The 14,836-nt window shown below is 38.3% G+C and overlaps 1 protein-coding gene across 1 annotated transcript; it reads left to right on the top strand.

The window, feature by feature from the left end:
- The first annotated feature begins 358 nt into the window (after positions 1-358).
- LOC131631524 (uncharacterized) lies at positions 359-4,315 on the top strand. The gene is made up of 2 exons (XM_058902321.1): positions 359-591; positions 2,179-4,315. The coding sequence occupies exons 1-2, from the start codon at positions 359-361 to the stop codon at positions 4,313-4,315; spliced, it is 2,370 nt and encodes a 789-aa protein (XP_058758304.1).
- Positions 4,316-14,836: the final 10,521 nt, after the last annotated feature.

The raw sequence follows: 14,836 nt of genomic DNA, 5'->3' as shown, positions 1-14,836 counted from the left end.
TACTCCACAGCAAAATGGGGTTGTTGAAAGGAAAAATAGAACCATTCAAGAATCAGCCAGAGCTATGATCCATGCCAAGAACCTTCCTATCTACTTCTGGGCTAAAGCCATCAATACTGCTTGTTATGTCCACAACAGAGTCACCTTAAGAAAAGGAACCACTACCACCCTATATGAGATCTGGAAGGGAAGAAAACCCACTGTCAAATACTTCCACGTGTTTGGTAGTAAGTGTTACATTCTTGCTGATAGAGATCACAGAAGGAAGATGGATTCCAAGAGTGATGAAGGGATCTTTCTGGGCTACTCTACAAACAGTAGAGCCTATAAAGTATTCAACTCAAAGACCAAAGTAATAATGGAGTCCATAAATGTTGTGGTCGATGATGTCCAAAATCAAGCAGATGTCACAGAAGATGTCGGAACACTCTGGGATATTACAGCTGAAGGATCTACAAGAGAAGATGACTGCGCCCCTACTGTCACAAAATCTGAGACTGAACCTCCTATTAAGAATCCTTCTATAAGAGTTCAAAAAAATCATCCTAGTGAACTTATTATAGGAGATCTCAACAGTGGAGTTACTACCAGGTCAAGAGAACTAGCTTCAAACTCTTGTTTTGTGTCAAAAATTGAACCTAAGAATGTTAAGGAAGCATTAACAGATGAGTTCTGGATTAATGCCATGCAAGAGGAACTAGGCCAGTTTGAAAGAAATGAAGTATGGGAGCTGGTACCAAGACCTAAAGATATAAATGTCATTGGAACAAAATGGGTTTACAAAAACAAATCTGATGAGCTAGGAACTGTTATCAGAAACAAAGCAAGGCTAGTTGCTCAAGGATACACTCAAGTTGAAGGAATTGACTTTGATGAAACCTTTGCTCCTTTTGCTAGACTTGAGTCAATAAGATTACTGTTAGGAATTGCTTGTATTCTAAAATTCAAACTCTTCCAGATGGATGTAAAGAGTGTTTTCTTGAATGGATACTTGAATGAGGAAGTTTATGTGGAACAACCTAAAGGTTTTGCTGATCCAAATCATCCTGACTATGTGTACAAACTAAGAAAAGCTCTTTATGGCCTGAAACAAGCCCCTAAAGCTTGGTATGAAAGACTAACTGAGTTTCTTACTAGTAATGGGTACAAGAAAGGAGGGATAGATAAAACTCTTTTTATTAAAGATGAAGGAGGAAAGATCCTGATTGCTCAAATCTATGTGGATGATATTGTGTTTGGTGGGATGTCAGACAAGATGACTAGACATTTTGTTGATCAGATGCAATCAGAATTTGAAATGAGTCTTGTTGGAGAATTAACTTATTTTCTTGGGCTGCAAGTTAAACAGATGGAAGACTCAATCTTTCTCTCTCAGAGTAAGTATGCTAAAAACATTGTCAAAAAGTTTGGAATGGAAAATGCTACTCACAAAAGAACACCAGCTCCTACTCACCTAAAATTGTCCAAAGATGAAAAAGGAACTAGTGTTGATCAAAGTTTATACAGAAGCATTATAGGAAGCCTGCTGTATCTCACAGCCAGTAGACCTGACATTGCTTTTGCTGTTGGTGTGTGTGCTAGATATCAAGCAGATCCAAAGATCAGTCATATCAACCAAGTCAAGAGGATTCTGAAATATGTGAATGGTACTAGTGAGTATGGAATGCTCTACTCTCATGGGTGTGGACCTATTCTCACTGGATATTGTGATGCAGATTGGGCTGGAAGTGTTGATGACAGAAAAAGTACTTCAGGAGGATGTTTCTTCTTGGGGAATAATCTTATTTCATGGTTCAGCAAGAAACAAAATTGTGTGTCCTTATCTACTGCTGAAGCAGAATACATTGCAGCAGGAAGTAGTTGCTCTCAGCTTGTTTGGATGAAACAAATGTTAACAGAATACAATGTCACACAAGATGTCATGACATTATATTGTGACAACTTAAATGCCATTAACATTTCAAAGAATCCCATTCAGCATAGCAGGACCAAGCACATTGATATTAGACACCACTATATTAGAGATCTTGTTGAGGATAAAATAATTGTTTTGGAACATGTTGCTACAAATCTTCAACTAGCTGACATTTTCACAAAAGCCTTGGATGCAAATCAATTTGAAAATCTGAGAAGCAAACTGGGCATTTATCTTTGTGAAGGATTATAGCAATTAATCAGGTGTGGGGCCAACATTATTTCTCTCTCCAAATATTTGCTATCATTACACATTAAAGCTTACTTTCCCTCTCTTTCACAATTTGTCCAAACGGTTGCCATTCCCTCAAAACTTTTCTTCAGCACTCACGCTACCTCACTGTGTCGTTCCATCCACAAAGATTTTCCCAGCATTCCCTTTTCTCTCACCATGTCTCAAAGTTCTCCCTCCAAGATATCGTCTCCTCTTTCTGAAACAGCATTAGGATCTAGGGCACCAGCTGTGGTGAGTGATCAAGATGTCGTGTTGAATGTTGCGCCATTGAACTCTGTTCCGGCTAACTACCCTGTTCGTAGAAAGATGCATGCAAGAAAATCGACCGGTGGTTCTGTTCCAGAAACCTTTTCTGTTCAGGGTCGAGAGGGCTCTGCTTATGTTCACAATGCGATCGCAGGTATTGTCACAAGAATCTTGAATGAAGGGCACGAAGTTCCTGGAATATCTGTTCCCCTAGCCCAGATTCCTGCCTCTAAGAGCGACAAAGATGATCAAGATGCTGCCCACAAAGATCAAGAAAATGTTGAGACAAATGTTGATGAGACTCCTGTTGCCAAAGATGTTGAGACATCTGAAGATATCAATGTTGAAACATCAGGTACTAAAGATGCTGAGATTCCTGAACATGAGAAAGCTGAAGAGGTTCCTGTTGCTCCTTCCAAAGAAACCCTTAATGAAGATCCTATTGTGCCTGATGTGGTGAATCTGGATGATTCTATTGACATTGCTGATGATGAGCTCATCTCTAGCATCTCTCATAGAGTCAAGACTCGTAAGGGCAAACAGGTTTGTGATCAAGATTTCTCCAAAACAAAGGTTACTCCTCAAAAGAAGGTCACTATAAAGAAGGTCAAGGAGGTTCCTGCTGAACCTTCAATCACTGGGAGCAAAAGTTCTGTGAAGAAGAGAAAGGAAAGAAGTGTTTCTGCCCCTGAAGATGATGTCTTAAGTGATGTCCCTGACATCCTATCCAAGAAAAAGATTGCTGTCAAAAAGTCCTCCACAAAGGTTCGTGATGTTCCTTTGGACAACATTTACTTGCACTATGCCTCCAATGCCATCCAGTGGAAATTTGTCTACCAAAGAAGGCTGGCTCTAGAAAGGGAGTTAGCAAATGATGCTCTGGATTGTCAAGAGGTCATACAGCTCATCAAGTCTGCAGGTTTGATTAAAACTGTCTCTCATTTTTCAAAGTGCTATGAAATGCTTGTTAAGGAATTTATTGTGAACTTGTCTCAAGATTGTAATGATGGAAGAACTGATGATTTTCATAAGGCTTATGTTCGGAGAAAGTGTATAGATTTTTCCCCTGCTGTTATTAACCTATATCTAGGTAGAAATGCTGAAGCTTATCCTGAGCTTGAAGTTACTGACAATGAAGTTTGCAAGGTGATCACTGGTGGTAAGGTCAAGAAATGGCCTGTAAAAAGTAAATTGTCTGCTAGTCTTTTACATGGCAAGTATGCTTTGCTGCACAAAATTGGTGCTGCAAACTGGATGCCTACCAATCACACTTCTACCATTGTTGTTGGTCTAGGAAAATTCATCTATGTTGTGGGAACCAAGACAAAATTTGACTATGGGACCTACATATTTGATCAAACTATGAAACATGCTGGTACCTCTGCCACCAAGCTCCCCATTGCCTTCCCATCACTGATATGTGGTATAATCCTCAAGCAACACCCTGGAATTCTCAAAAGTAAAGATTCTATATGCAAGAGGGAAAGTGCTCTGTCTTTTCACTACAAGCTGCTTCAGAGGTCTGATGACAAGACATTTGCTGGGACATCCCAACCCAGCAAGTCTGTGAACAAAGCCCTTCTCATTGCTGAACTGAAAGAAACGTGTCAGGAGTTGGCCAACAGGAAGCAAAAGCTTGAGAAACTCATCCATAGCCTTGAGCAGTCTCCTGATGATAATTTTGCTGGTGAAAAGGATGATGATAAAATGGATGAAGACAAAGAGGCTGAGGAAGAGGCTGAGGATGTTGAGGACTCTGAGGAAAATGGAAGTAAGGAAGCTGATGATGAGACTAGCAGCTCCAGTGATGACAATGTTGATGGCTCCAGCAGTGAAGCCAGTGATGGGTGTGATGATTAATCTTGTTTCTGTTCGTGTTTGGCTCCTTTTATGGCTAAATAGGGGGAGATGATGATGATGATATAATATGATGATGATATAATGATAATGATGGATGTTGGTTGTTTTGCTGTTGATTTTTTTTGATGATGAATATGGTACTGTTTTCTTATCTTGAACAAAAAGTGATATTCTGTAGCAATTGATTAAGTAGATGTATCTGGATTTCTGGTGTTTAATCAAGAAGGTGCTATTTGCTTACAGAATTTATTTTTCTGTTTCTAGCTGCTGTGTATGCTCTGATATATGTGTGGGTTCATCAATTAGTGTTTTAGCCAAAAATTTGCCAAAGGGGGAGTTTGTAGATGTTGTTGATTGGCTGTAATTTTTGGTAAAACTTATTGTGCTTCTATCTTGTCAAAACTGGTGTCATGACATGCTTTCTACCATAGTGAAGTTTATCTTACACAGACCTTTACCTGATGTCAAGGCCGATGTCATGACATCCGCAGCTGTTTCGTTCTTTCCTGTTTCTATTTATGGTTATGTGATCTGATAAGATCCCCTGCGCTTTAGTTGGAAATATTGGATGTTATTCTAATTCAAGGAAGTCGTTATTGGTTATTATTCTGGAGTTCCTTGATTCATGGAAATTAGTTTTATTAGGTTTAAAACTAGTTTGGATCCAAGGCCCAGCAGCTGCGCTCTCTGAAGGCTATTTATTAACGAAGAAGCTGCAGACCAAAAAAAAGAATTTTGACGTTGGGAAGCTTTAAGAATGCTGCGTTTTTTTGTTTTCGTATTCTAGTTTTATTGTAAGCCAAAACAATCATCATAATGGTTGTTTTGGTCTAGGTGTTTTTGTTTGGGTTGTAAAGAGTACTCGAAGCTTTTAAGCAAGAGTGTCGTTGTACTTGATTAAAGCTTTTAAGCAAGATCAAGTTGTGTCCTTGAAGTGTGTCTTCTTTTTGCCTTTTGTAGAGTGTCTTTTATCACTGTTGTGATTGAGGGGGAGTGAGTAGGATCTCTGATCTAAGTTGCTTTTAGATTGAAGTTGCATTGGGTAGATATTAAGTGAAAAGAGTAATCTTGATCTGTATTACCTTTAATTGATATTACTTATAGTGGACTTCCTCCCTGGCTTGGTAGCCCGCAGATGTAGGTGTGTTTGCACCGAACTGGGTTAACAACTTTCTTGTGTTGATTTCTGTTTACTTCTTGTTCATTTGTTTAAAAGCGTTCAGATAGTAATGTCGTGACATCCTGTTCGACATCGCGTGTCTGAGTCCAGAATTTCAGTTCGCATGGCCAGGACGAAGATAACTAGGGGGTCGCGCCAAATTTCTATGACTGTATGCCCTATTCGTTATTTTTGTGTTCTTAATTCGCTACGGAAATTTCGTAGCTAAATCGTAGCGAAATTTGCAGAGATTTACCAGTCTGGGGGTGGAAGATGATAACGTGTCTTGGTCTGGTTGGCTAGTTTGAATTTGCGCGCGCGTTTTAGTTCTTTGCAGGGCTACTATATTTGATCCATTGAACGCGTTTTACAAACGCGTTGATAGCGCAGCTGAGTTGGTTAAAAGTGACGCTTGGGAGTGGAGGGTCACAGGTTCGAACCCTCCCTCCAACATATTATTTTTCTGAGAATTACTTCTGGATCCTGTGCGCCTTAGCCTCAAACCCTCACCATATACCCTCAGATCAGAGCCCTCCATCCACCACTCAACCAGATCTGACGCCTCTAATCAAGTCCCTATACCATATACCCCATTAACAACCACATTGAATCCAAACCTAATTAATTAACTTAATTTAATTAATATAATTGATTTTAGTTAATTCTTTTTATATAATTAGATTATGTATAAAAATTATTATTTTTTTTGTAAATAAAAATACATGATATTTATAAAAATTTGTAATTTGTTATTCGTGCCGATTAAATCGATTAATCGCTATGGTTAACAATATTTTTAATTAAAATGTTATTTAATTAAAAATGAAGATTATTTTCTATTATTAGGTTAAATGGTTGCAATTATCTTATTAATTGTGATGATTAATCTTTTCTTTTCTCTCAATTTAATTTGTTATTCTTTTTAATCGAATTAATCATTTATGAGGGGTAATAATAAACTAAAATATAAAATTATTAAATAAAAATACCTTAATTCATTATTAGTGATAATCGAACCAATCGATTAAAATTGGTAGTGATGCAAATTTCAAACCTTTTAACTATGGTGATTAAATCTATTGATCATCGCGGTTAATAGTGCCAAATCAGGGTTGTACGCCCACACCTTCAAATAATTCTCGAGTCCATTCAAAATTACAAATTATCAAACTGCGATAGGCCATTCAAAAAGCCTCTAAAAAACCCATATCAAATCAAATTCAAACTCTAAATGGCGTACAACCCTTCCCGAACTACGTAGACTCTGATCCTCCCTAAGGAGGTATGTAGGCACTTGGCAACAAGGCGAGTTCCCCCTCTTCCAAACCCTAATCATTTTCAATAATTAAACTTTTAACTCTAATAACCGTCTGTCACCTTTTTTTGTGCTTTTGCCCTAACCCTAATCTTTGCAATGTTAACCTTTAGGAAAGGGTTTTGGGTGCCTAACACCTTCCCTTAACCCGAATATAGTATCTTACCCTCAATCTCTCAACCGTTAAAGGTTTCCTATTCGCCTTGGAAGAATAGGTGGCGACTCTCTAAGTTAAAATTTTAGGCAGGTTGCTACAGACGCGTGTGGGCACGCGTCTGGTAGTCTGGGACGCGTCTGGGCACGCGTTTGGGGGTCTGGGACGCGTTTGGGAACGCGTTTGCTCAGTAGACCTCCAAATTTCACTTCCACACGTGTCTGGGGACGCGTTTGAGCAGCCAGATGTCCTTTTACAGGCTCCACACGCGTCTGGGGACGCGTTTGGCCAGACCATGTGCTTTTTCATCAATTTCTGAGTCTGCAAACACTTAAACACACAACTAAAACATAAAATGCGGAATAAAGAAATAAAACATAAAATAAAATACTTTAAAGACAACTAAAAATAACGGTAAAAACATGTGTAAAAACCACTGATCAAACTCCCCCAAACTTAAACCGTTACTTGACCTCAAGCGACAATTACAAGAATTAATGACCTTTAAGGCACACCAGTGTTCATACGTGAAATATCCGTTTGTATTGATCTAGAAACAGTTAGTCTGGCATTCACATGACGCGACGAGTTTCTGATACCACTTTAAACCTTTAGCTCCCATTTTAGATACCTCTCTAACTATGCTTTGCACTTAAGTCTCTTTAGAGTGGTTCCATATGATCATACGGAAGCTTGAACGTAAGGATGAGGTTATGCCATTGTTAGGGCATAATGATGTTCATCGTTGTTTTCATGGCCCCATGCGGTTTTGAGTCAAAGCAACAACACCATTGAAGTTGCAAAGCATGCTTCAAGGGATCTGGGCACGTTTGGCTTTCGATTAACGCCTGTTTGCGAGTTTTGATTTTTTTGCAGGGTTTGCTACGAGATTTCGTAGCTATTCCGTGGCCAATACGAAGCAGATCCCTGTCCATTACTTGGAGAAGATGATGAATAGTCCCCATGGACTCATCAATCACACGCGGCGACAACCTATAGGCCGATCAACTAGGATAACTCTCTCTCCATTCTCATTAGGAAGTCAAAGAGTCTGACTGCTTCTCCCTCTTGTTGATTGGCGTGCACAGCCTGTGTGGGACCCAGATGGAAGAGTTCTTTGACTTCCTTCTACTTCCCACATTTTCTTAATATTTGTTTAATTCCAATTGTTACTTTAACGAATTAAACTTGTAGGGCAGTTGGTAAAAGGAGAGGAATTTTAACATATAGTGCTTGGGTTCGATTCCGCCCCAGGCATTTTATTTTTAACATTTATTTGTTCTCCAATTCAGTGCGTACGGCCAAAGAGCTCCCTTGATATACCATCAGTCTCCACCATCAGATCTCCCCCATACAAAGATCCAACGTCCAGGACTGCAAGTGCACCATGGGCCACTCACGGAGCTGCTACAGAGGATGCACACCTGGTTTGTCTTCTTGTTGCTGTTTGTTTTCCTTATTATCTTTTTTCTTTGTTTCATTATTGTTGTTTTAATTTTTTCTTTAAATTATTAATAAATTAGTTTTATGTTTTATTTTTTAATTAGTTAATTTTAGGTTAAATGATTTAGCTTTAAGCTATTATTAAATTAATTCAAATAATTTATCATTTAATTTTTAATCACTTAATCTCTTTTAATTAGGTTAGATATTTAGTTTTAGGTTATTTAATTAATGAATTAATATTTTTAGGTTTAATAATTTTAATAAATTAATTTTAGGATAATTATTTTAGGTTTAATAATGATTATTAATTTTAGGTTTTATCACTAACCTTCTCCCTTGACCCTAAAAATCACACATTAGTAGGTGTTGTCCATTAACTGTAAGGTTGGTGTTCTCTCCATTAGACTAACCTTCAAGATTTAGGATTTATCACCATGATCACCTCATTTTCCTTCAAACCCTGAATTTCTAAAAATGCGCAATTTCTCTTCTCATCCCATACTCCATTGGTTGTTGAATGCTCTATATTTAAATTATTATGCCTTTAATTATTTTGCCTTTAAATTATTTTGCCTTTAATTATTTTTCCTTTTAATTTCTCCTTTTAATTTTTGCCTTTTATTTAAAATTTTGCCTTTATTTCAATGATTTAATTTTCTGCCATTTAATGATTTAATTTTCTGCCATTTAAATTCTAGAAGGTATATAGGTCGCTTATTCAGTTTTTGATGTAATAGTTATTAGGACCTCTACTTTCTCGCACCTCCCCCGGTTTTTATCATGTATTCGCCATTCCCGAAGCTTCGTAATAGCGTAGAACATTTACTTTCCGCATTTTTTTTCCGCGTGATATTAACTGCGTGGTTAGTAATATTAGGGAGTGGTAACAAGTAATTAAACTTAATTCACCTAATGCAAGATAAATACTCGAATCTAACTCACGTGATTGCTGCACACACTCACCTTTAGGGTACCTCTCTTGTTGCATGTTGCCTTCAATTCGATCAAATAGTCAAGTCCCTTCGAGCGTAGGGATACCTTAGCTTGCTTCCTTCGATTCAAAAGTCACCACGTCCCTCCGATAAAAGATCATAATCCCTTCGAGTTGCCTACGATAAATATGATCTTGTCCCTCGATTAAATGGTGATAGTCCCTTCGAATGCTAAGGTATCCTTACTGTTGCCTAAATGACTATTACATCCTTCCCATAGACTACCTGCCCTCTTCATGGTAGGGACAGTCTTATGGAGAACGATTATTCTCGATGACCCGCACATCCAATTGAAAGACTTTTTGCCCTCTCATGGTATGGATAGACCCTTTCGCCCGAAAGACTTAAAGAACAAGAAAGACAACGTAGGGTAGGTAGCTATTAATTGCTTGCTCACTTCAAACAAATTCAAAATACTTTTCACACCTCCTTTCAAAACAATTTCAAAACAAGGCTACGCTTATTTACAAGCTAAAGTCCTTAACAAAGTTTTTACTATTCACACACAACACTATTCAAACAATTCAAACAAACAAGTGAGCTAAAGCAATTAAGAGTCCATGGATAACCATGGATGCAAAGGGTGCCTTACACCTTCCCTTTGTATAACCTACCCCCCGAACTCAAAATCTTTCAAAGATCTTTCCTGTTCTTTTAGCCTTTCCAATTCGATAAAATAAAATTCGGTGGCGACTCTTGCTTACCGCGACATTTCGATTAAAAGTCAATTCACCGTATTACAGAACTGGCGACTCTGTTGGGGATGCTTGTTGGGAGCGGTATAGCGGCAAGCAACAAAAGATTTGGAAGAATTCATCCGGGATTTATCGTGTCCATAGAGATTGGTGAGAAGAACTGCCGTTCGACTATCTCGTATTCTAAGTTTCATGATTGGGGTGCGGAAAGGTAAATGCGGGAAAAGTAAATAAAAGCAGATAAACAATCTCAATAGCCTAAGAGAAATAGTTATGGAGTTGCATTTCGTTCTACGCGACGAATACTTAAATCTGAAGATATATCGCTCGACACTCACAATACGCATAGACATTACCGGGCATCACTCGAGATGCCACATCGGTGTCCATGTCTGCAACACCGACGAAAGCTCAATTGTACTATTCACATCAGCGATTTCTCCACTGACACAAATAAAACAGGCATTAGACTCGATACCCACTAAGATTGTTAGTCCTGAATCCATGTCTGCAACCCAGAAACTAACAGTTATCTTTCCTAATCAAGATCTATCGTGTTCATGTCTGCAACAACACAAATCCAGAGCATTTAAGCAAAAAGATCAAGAACAACAACAATGATGATTTGTAAAGCGAATATATAAACGATCCCAAGATCCACAAATATACATACAATAAGAGTAGAAATATACATACAACACCCACCATTGGAATGAAACAAAGGGAAGAGAGAAGATGAATCAGAAAGATCTCACCGGTACAATGAAATCGAGTCAGATCCATGATCAATCCACATAACGTCGCACCCCAATGGTGTTTCCTAAGCTTCTAAACTACCAAAAAAGGATCAGAGCTCAACTTGTCAAGAAGAGGTGATAAAAAACCTAGAAAAATCTGTTCTAAGCTATTTATACAAACTAAAATACGCACAGCGCGCGACGCGCCGGATGTAGCGCGCGACGCACCGTCTCACTTATGTACCAAACCGCCCTAACGCGCGAAGCGCCCTAAAAACCGCGCGACGCGCCCAAACTTCTGCCAGACTAAGTTCTTCAAACTCAAAGAGGGCGCGACGCGCCCTACAGCGTGCGAAGCGCCCTGTACCAGAACAGCAGAATTATTTCCTCTTGCTCTCGCAGCCGTGTCTTCGACACCTTATTCCTCAAGGCTCCGAAAACACAAGAATACCTACAAAAATACAAAAAAACTATCAAACTGTATAAACGTGTATGAAAATACAAGTATTCGTAAAGTAAACGTAATTACACAAAAACGGGGGATTATTCAAACGGTATTAACAAAAAGCATTGATAAGTGCCCTTATTTACATACACAAAATAACTACAATTTGGCACTTAACAAACTCTCCCCAACTAGAATCTGTTTGTCCTCAAACAGGGCCAAACATTCCAATCGCAAAAGTAAAAACCCAAAGAATCAAGAATCAACAAGATTTGGAAAAACGAAACAATTGTACGGTTAAAACAAAAACGTACGAACAAAGTAAATACTTACCACTATCCTACAACGACAACATGAAAACGAAACGAATCCTAAGTACAAAAATTCATACAAAACATCCTAAAACAAAACAAGCTCAATAATGAATCACGCCTAGTAAAAACTCATCGGTAGATGAAAAACACCGAAAGGTGAGGACTTTGACACACACCCAACAATCTTGCAAACAATAGACAAAATTATGCATTCATCCAAAAATAGTATCAAAAATGCAACGGCACGAATCACAAGGGCTTTTAAGGTTGTAATGTGGCTCGGTTAACAAACAAATGATAAGTCCTAAAGCTAATCGAAACAAAAACTTGCCTAAACCTAAGGGAGTAATTACTTCCACAAAGTTTCAAACAAAGGAATTTCAATCAAAATTTTCTCTTCATCACAAGTTTCACACCAAACACAATACTTATTAGCACAAATCTTATTCAACTCTTTTTTGTTATTTTCTTTTTCAAACTTTTTCTCTTTTTTTCTTTCTTTTTCTTTTCTTTCTTTCTCACTTTTTTTTTCTTTTTCTTTTCTTTTTCTTCTCTTAACCTCACATCAATCACAACATAAGCAAGCAAACATCCTCTCCCCAACTTGAATTCAACCATAACAATAAGTGAATACTCCCTACTTTCTAAGGCAAGGTAAAAATCCAACTAAACATCATAGGTGAAGGTCAAGAAAACAAAGAATCAAAATCCATCAAAAAGGGTGAACTATGTCTCAAGTTCAAAAACAAAATGGACAATGACAAAAAGGCTCATAGGGGGTACTAATGGTCACACACTCACAAGGTAAAATGACATTTGGCTTATGGTAGTTGTGCTCAAAATCAAACAAGTGCCTTGATCACTTTCGTGCATTCACAAAATCAATACAAACGAAAGATTAAACATAATAATATCCAGTTAGAACAAGAAATGTCGGTCACTCACATATAGACACAATGGAAAGCCACCTCACATTTATGGTAAAAAAGGGAAACTAATTGTGATTCAAGTCATGAGCAAGTTATGCAAAAAGAATGAATAGTATGAAAATTGCACAAATGAAAAGTCTCTTAAACATGCTATGCTATAGAAAGCGATAAACGAGTACCTTGCAACATACAAATTTGAATAATCATTACCGCACAACCGGCTTGTTGAATCAATCAAAATCGGAGAATTACCGAATGCGACTCCAAGTAATCGGGCCAAAATTTGAGTCTAAAAAAAACAAAAGAATTAAAAATAAATCGATAAAATACTATACTATAAAGCCTTGGTGTAAGTGGGAAAAAGGAAAGCCGAGTGACCCGTTGAAAAGAGGTCACTGGCCAAAAGCTGCCCAGCGCGACGCACCCATGAGCGCGCGACGCGCGCTACACCAGAAAAACCAGACCAGTCTAAAAAGACAAATTTTCCAGAGAGCCACCACTTAACACCTACACAACTCAATTACAGAAAAACAGAAAAATAAAACCGTCGGGGTGCCTCCCAACAAGCGCTCGTTTAACGTCGTTAGCTCGACGCCTTTATTGTTTCGCGAATGGTAAGAAACTTCCTCGCGGTACGCCAATGCTTTCGCCTCAAACGCAACCTAAAGAAAATGACCTAACCACACACTTGAACAAACTTTATAAAACTATAAAATTTACAACAAAACGTAAACAACACGTATGTGCAAATACTCAAACATTAAGAAAAACACAATTACAACGGAATGGTGAAATTGACTAAACAAGTTGAAAAGTGAAGATATGTAATTTAAGAGCTAATCCGAGTTCAACTTGTTAAGTCAGTTTACCAAACAAAACGAAACAATTATAACTATACAAGAAAATACAAGTATGAGTCTATACACAAAATATACGCTATGGACATATATACGAAACTTAAAACATAAAACCATCGCAATGCAATTAATCTCAACCAATCCCCGGCAACGGCGCCATTTTGTTGGGAGAGGTATAGCGGCAAGCAACAAAAGATTTGGAAGAATTCATCTAGGATTTATCGTGTCCACAGAGATTGGTGAGAAGAACTGCCGTTCGACTATCTCGTGTTCTAAGTTTCATGATTGGGGTGCGGAAAGGTAAATGCGGGAAAAGTAAATAAAAGCAGATAAACAATCTCAATAGCCTAAGAGAAATATTTATGGAGTTGCATTTTTTTCTACCTGTCGAATACTTAAATCTGAAGATCTATCGCTCGACACTCACAATACGCATCAACTATACCGGGCATCACTCGAGATGCCACATCGGTGTCCATATCTACAACACCGACGAAAGCTCAACCGTACTATTCACATCAGCGATTTCTCCACTGACACAAATAACACAGGCATTAGACTCGATACCCACTAAGATTGTTAGTCCTGAATCCATGTCTGCAACCCAGAAACTAACAGTTATCTTTCCTAATCAATATCTATGGTGTTCATGTCCGCAACAACACAAATCAAGAGCATTTAAGCAAAAAGATCAAGAACAACAACAATGATGATTTGTAAAGCGAATATATAAACGATCCCAAGATCCACAAATATACATACAATAAGAGTAGAAATATACATACAACACCCACCATTGGAATGAAACAAAGGGAAGAGAGAAGATGAATCAGAAAGATCTCACAGGTACAATGAAATCGAGTCAGATCCATGATCAATCCACATAACGTCGCACCCAATGGTGTTTCCTAAGCCTCTAAACTACCAAAAAAGGATCAGAGCTCAACTTGTCAAGAAGAGGTGATAAAAAACCTAGAAAAATTTGTTCTAAGCTATTTATACAAACTTAAATACGCACAGCGCGCGACGCGCCGGATGCTGCGCGCGGCGCGCCGGATGCTGCGCGCGACGCGCCGTCTCACTTATGTACCAAACCGCCCTAACGCGCGAAGCGCCCTAAAAACCGCGCGACGCGCCCAAGCTTCTGCCAGACTAAGTTCTTCAAACTCAAAGAGGGCGCGACGCGCCCTACAGCGCGCGAAGCGCCCTGCACTAGAACAGCAGAATTATTTCCTCTTGCTCTCGCAGCCGTGTCTTCGACACTTTATTCCTCAAGGCTCCGAAAACACAAGAATACCTAGAAAAATACAATAAAACTATCAAACGGTATAAACGTGTATGAAAATACAAGTATTCGTAAAGTAAACGTAATTACACAAAAACGGGGGATTATTCAAACGGTATTAACAAAAAGCATTGATAAGTGCCATTATTTATATACACAAAATAACTACAATTTGGCACTTAACAATGCTTTC

The sequence above is a fragment of the Vicia villosa genome, unplaced genomic scaffold (assembly GCF_029867415.1).
Source record: "Vicia villosa cultivar HV-30 ecotype Madison, WI unplaced genomic scaffold, Vvil1.0 ctg.000839F_1_1, whole genome shotgun sequence".
NCBI classification, from domain to species: domain Eukaryota; kingdom Viridiplantae; phylum Streptophyta; class Magnoliopsida; order Fabales; family Fabaceae; genus Vicia; species Vicia villosa.
The sequence above is the reverse complement of the archived record's forward strand: the minus strand, read 5'-3'. Positions and strand labels throughout refer to the sequence as shown.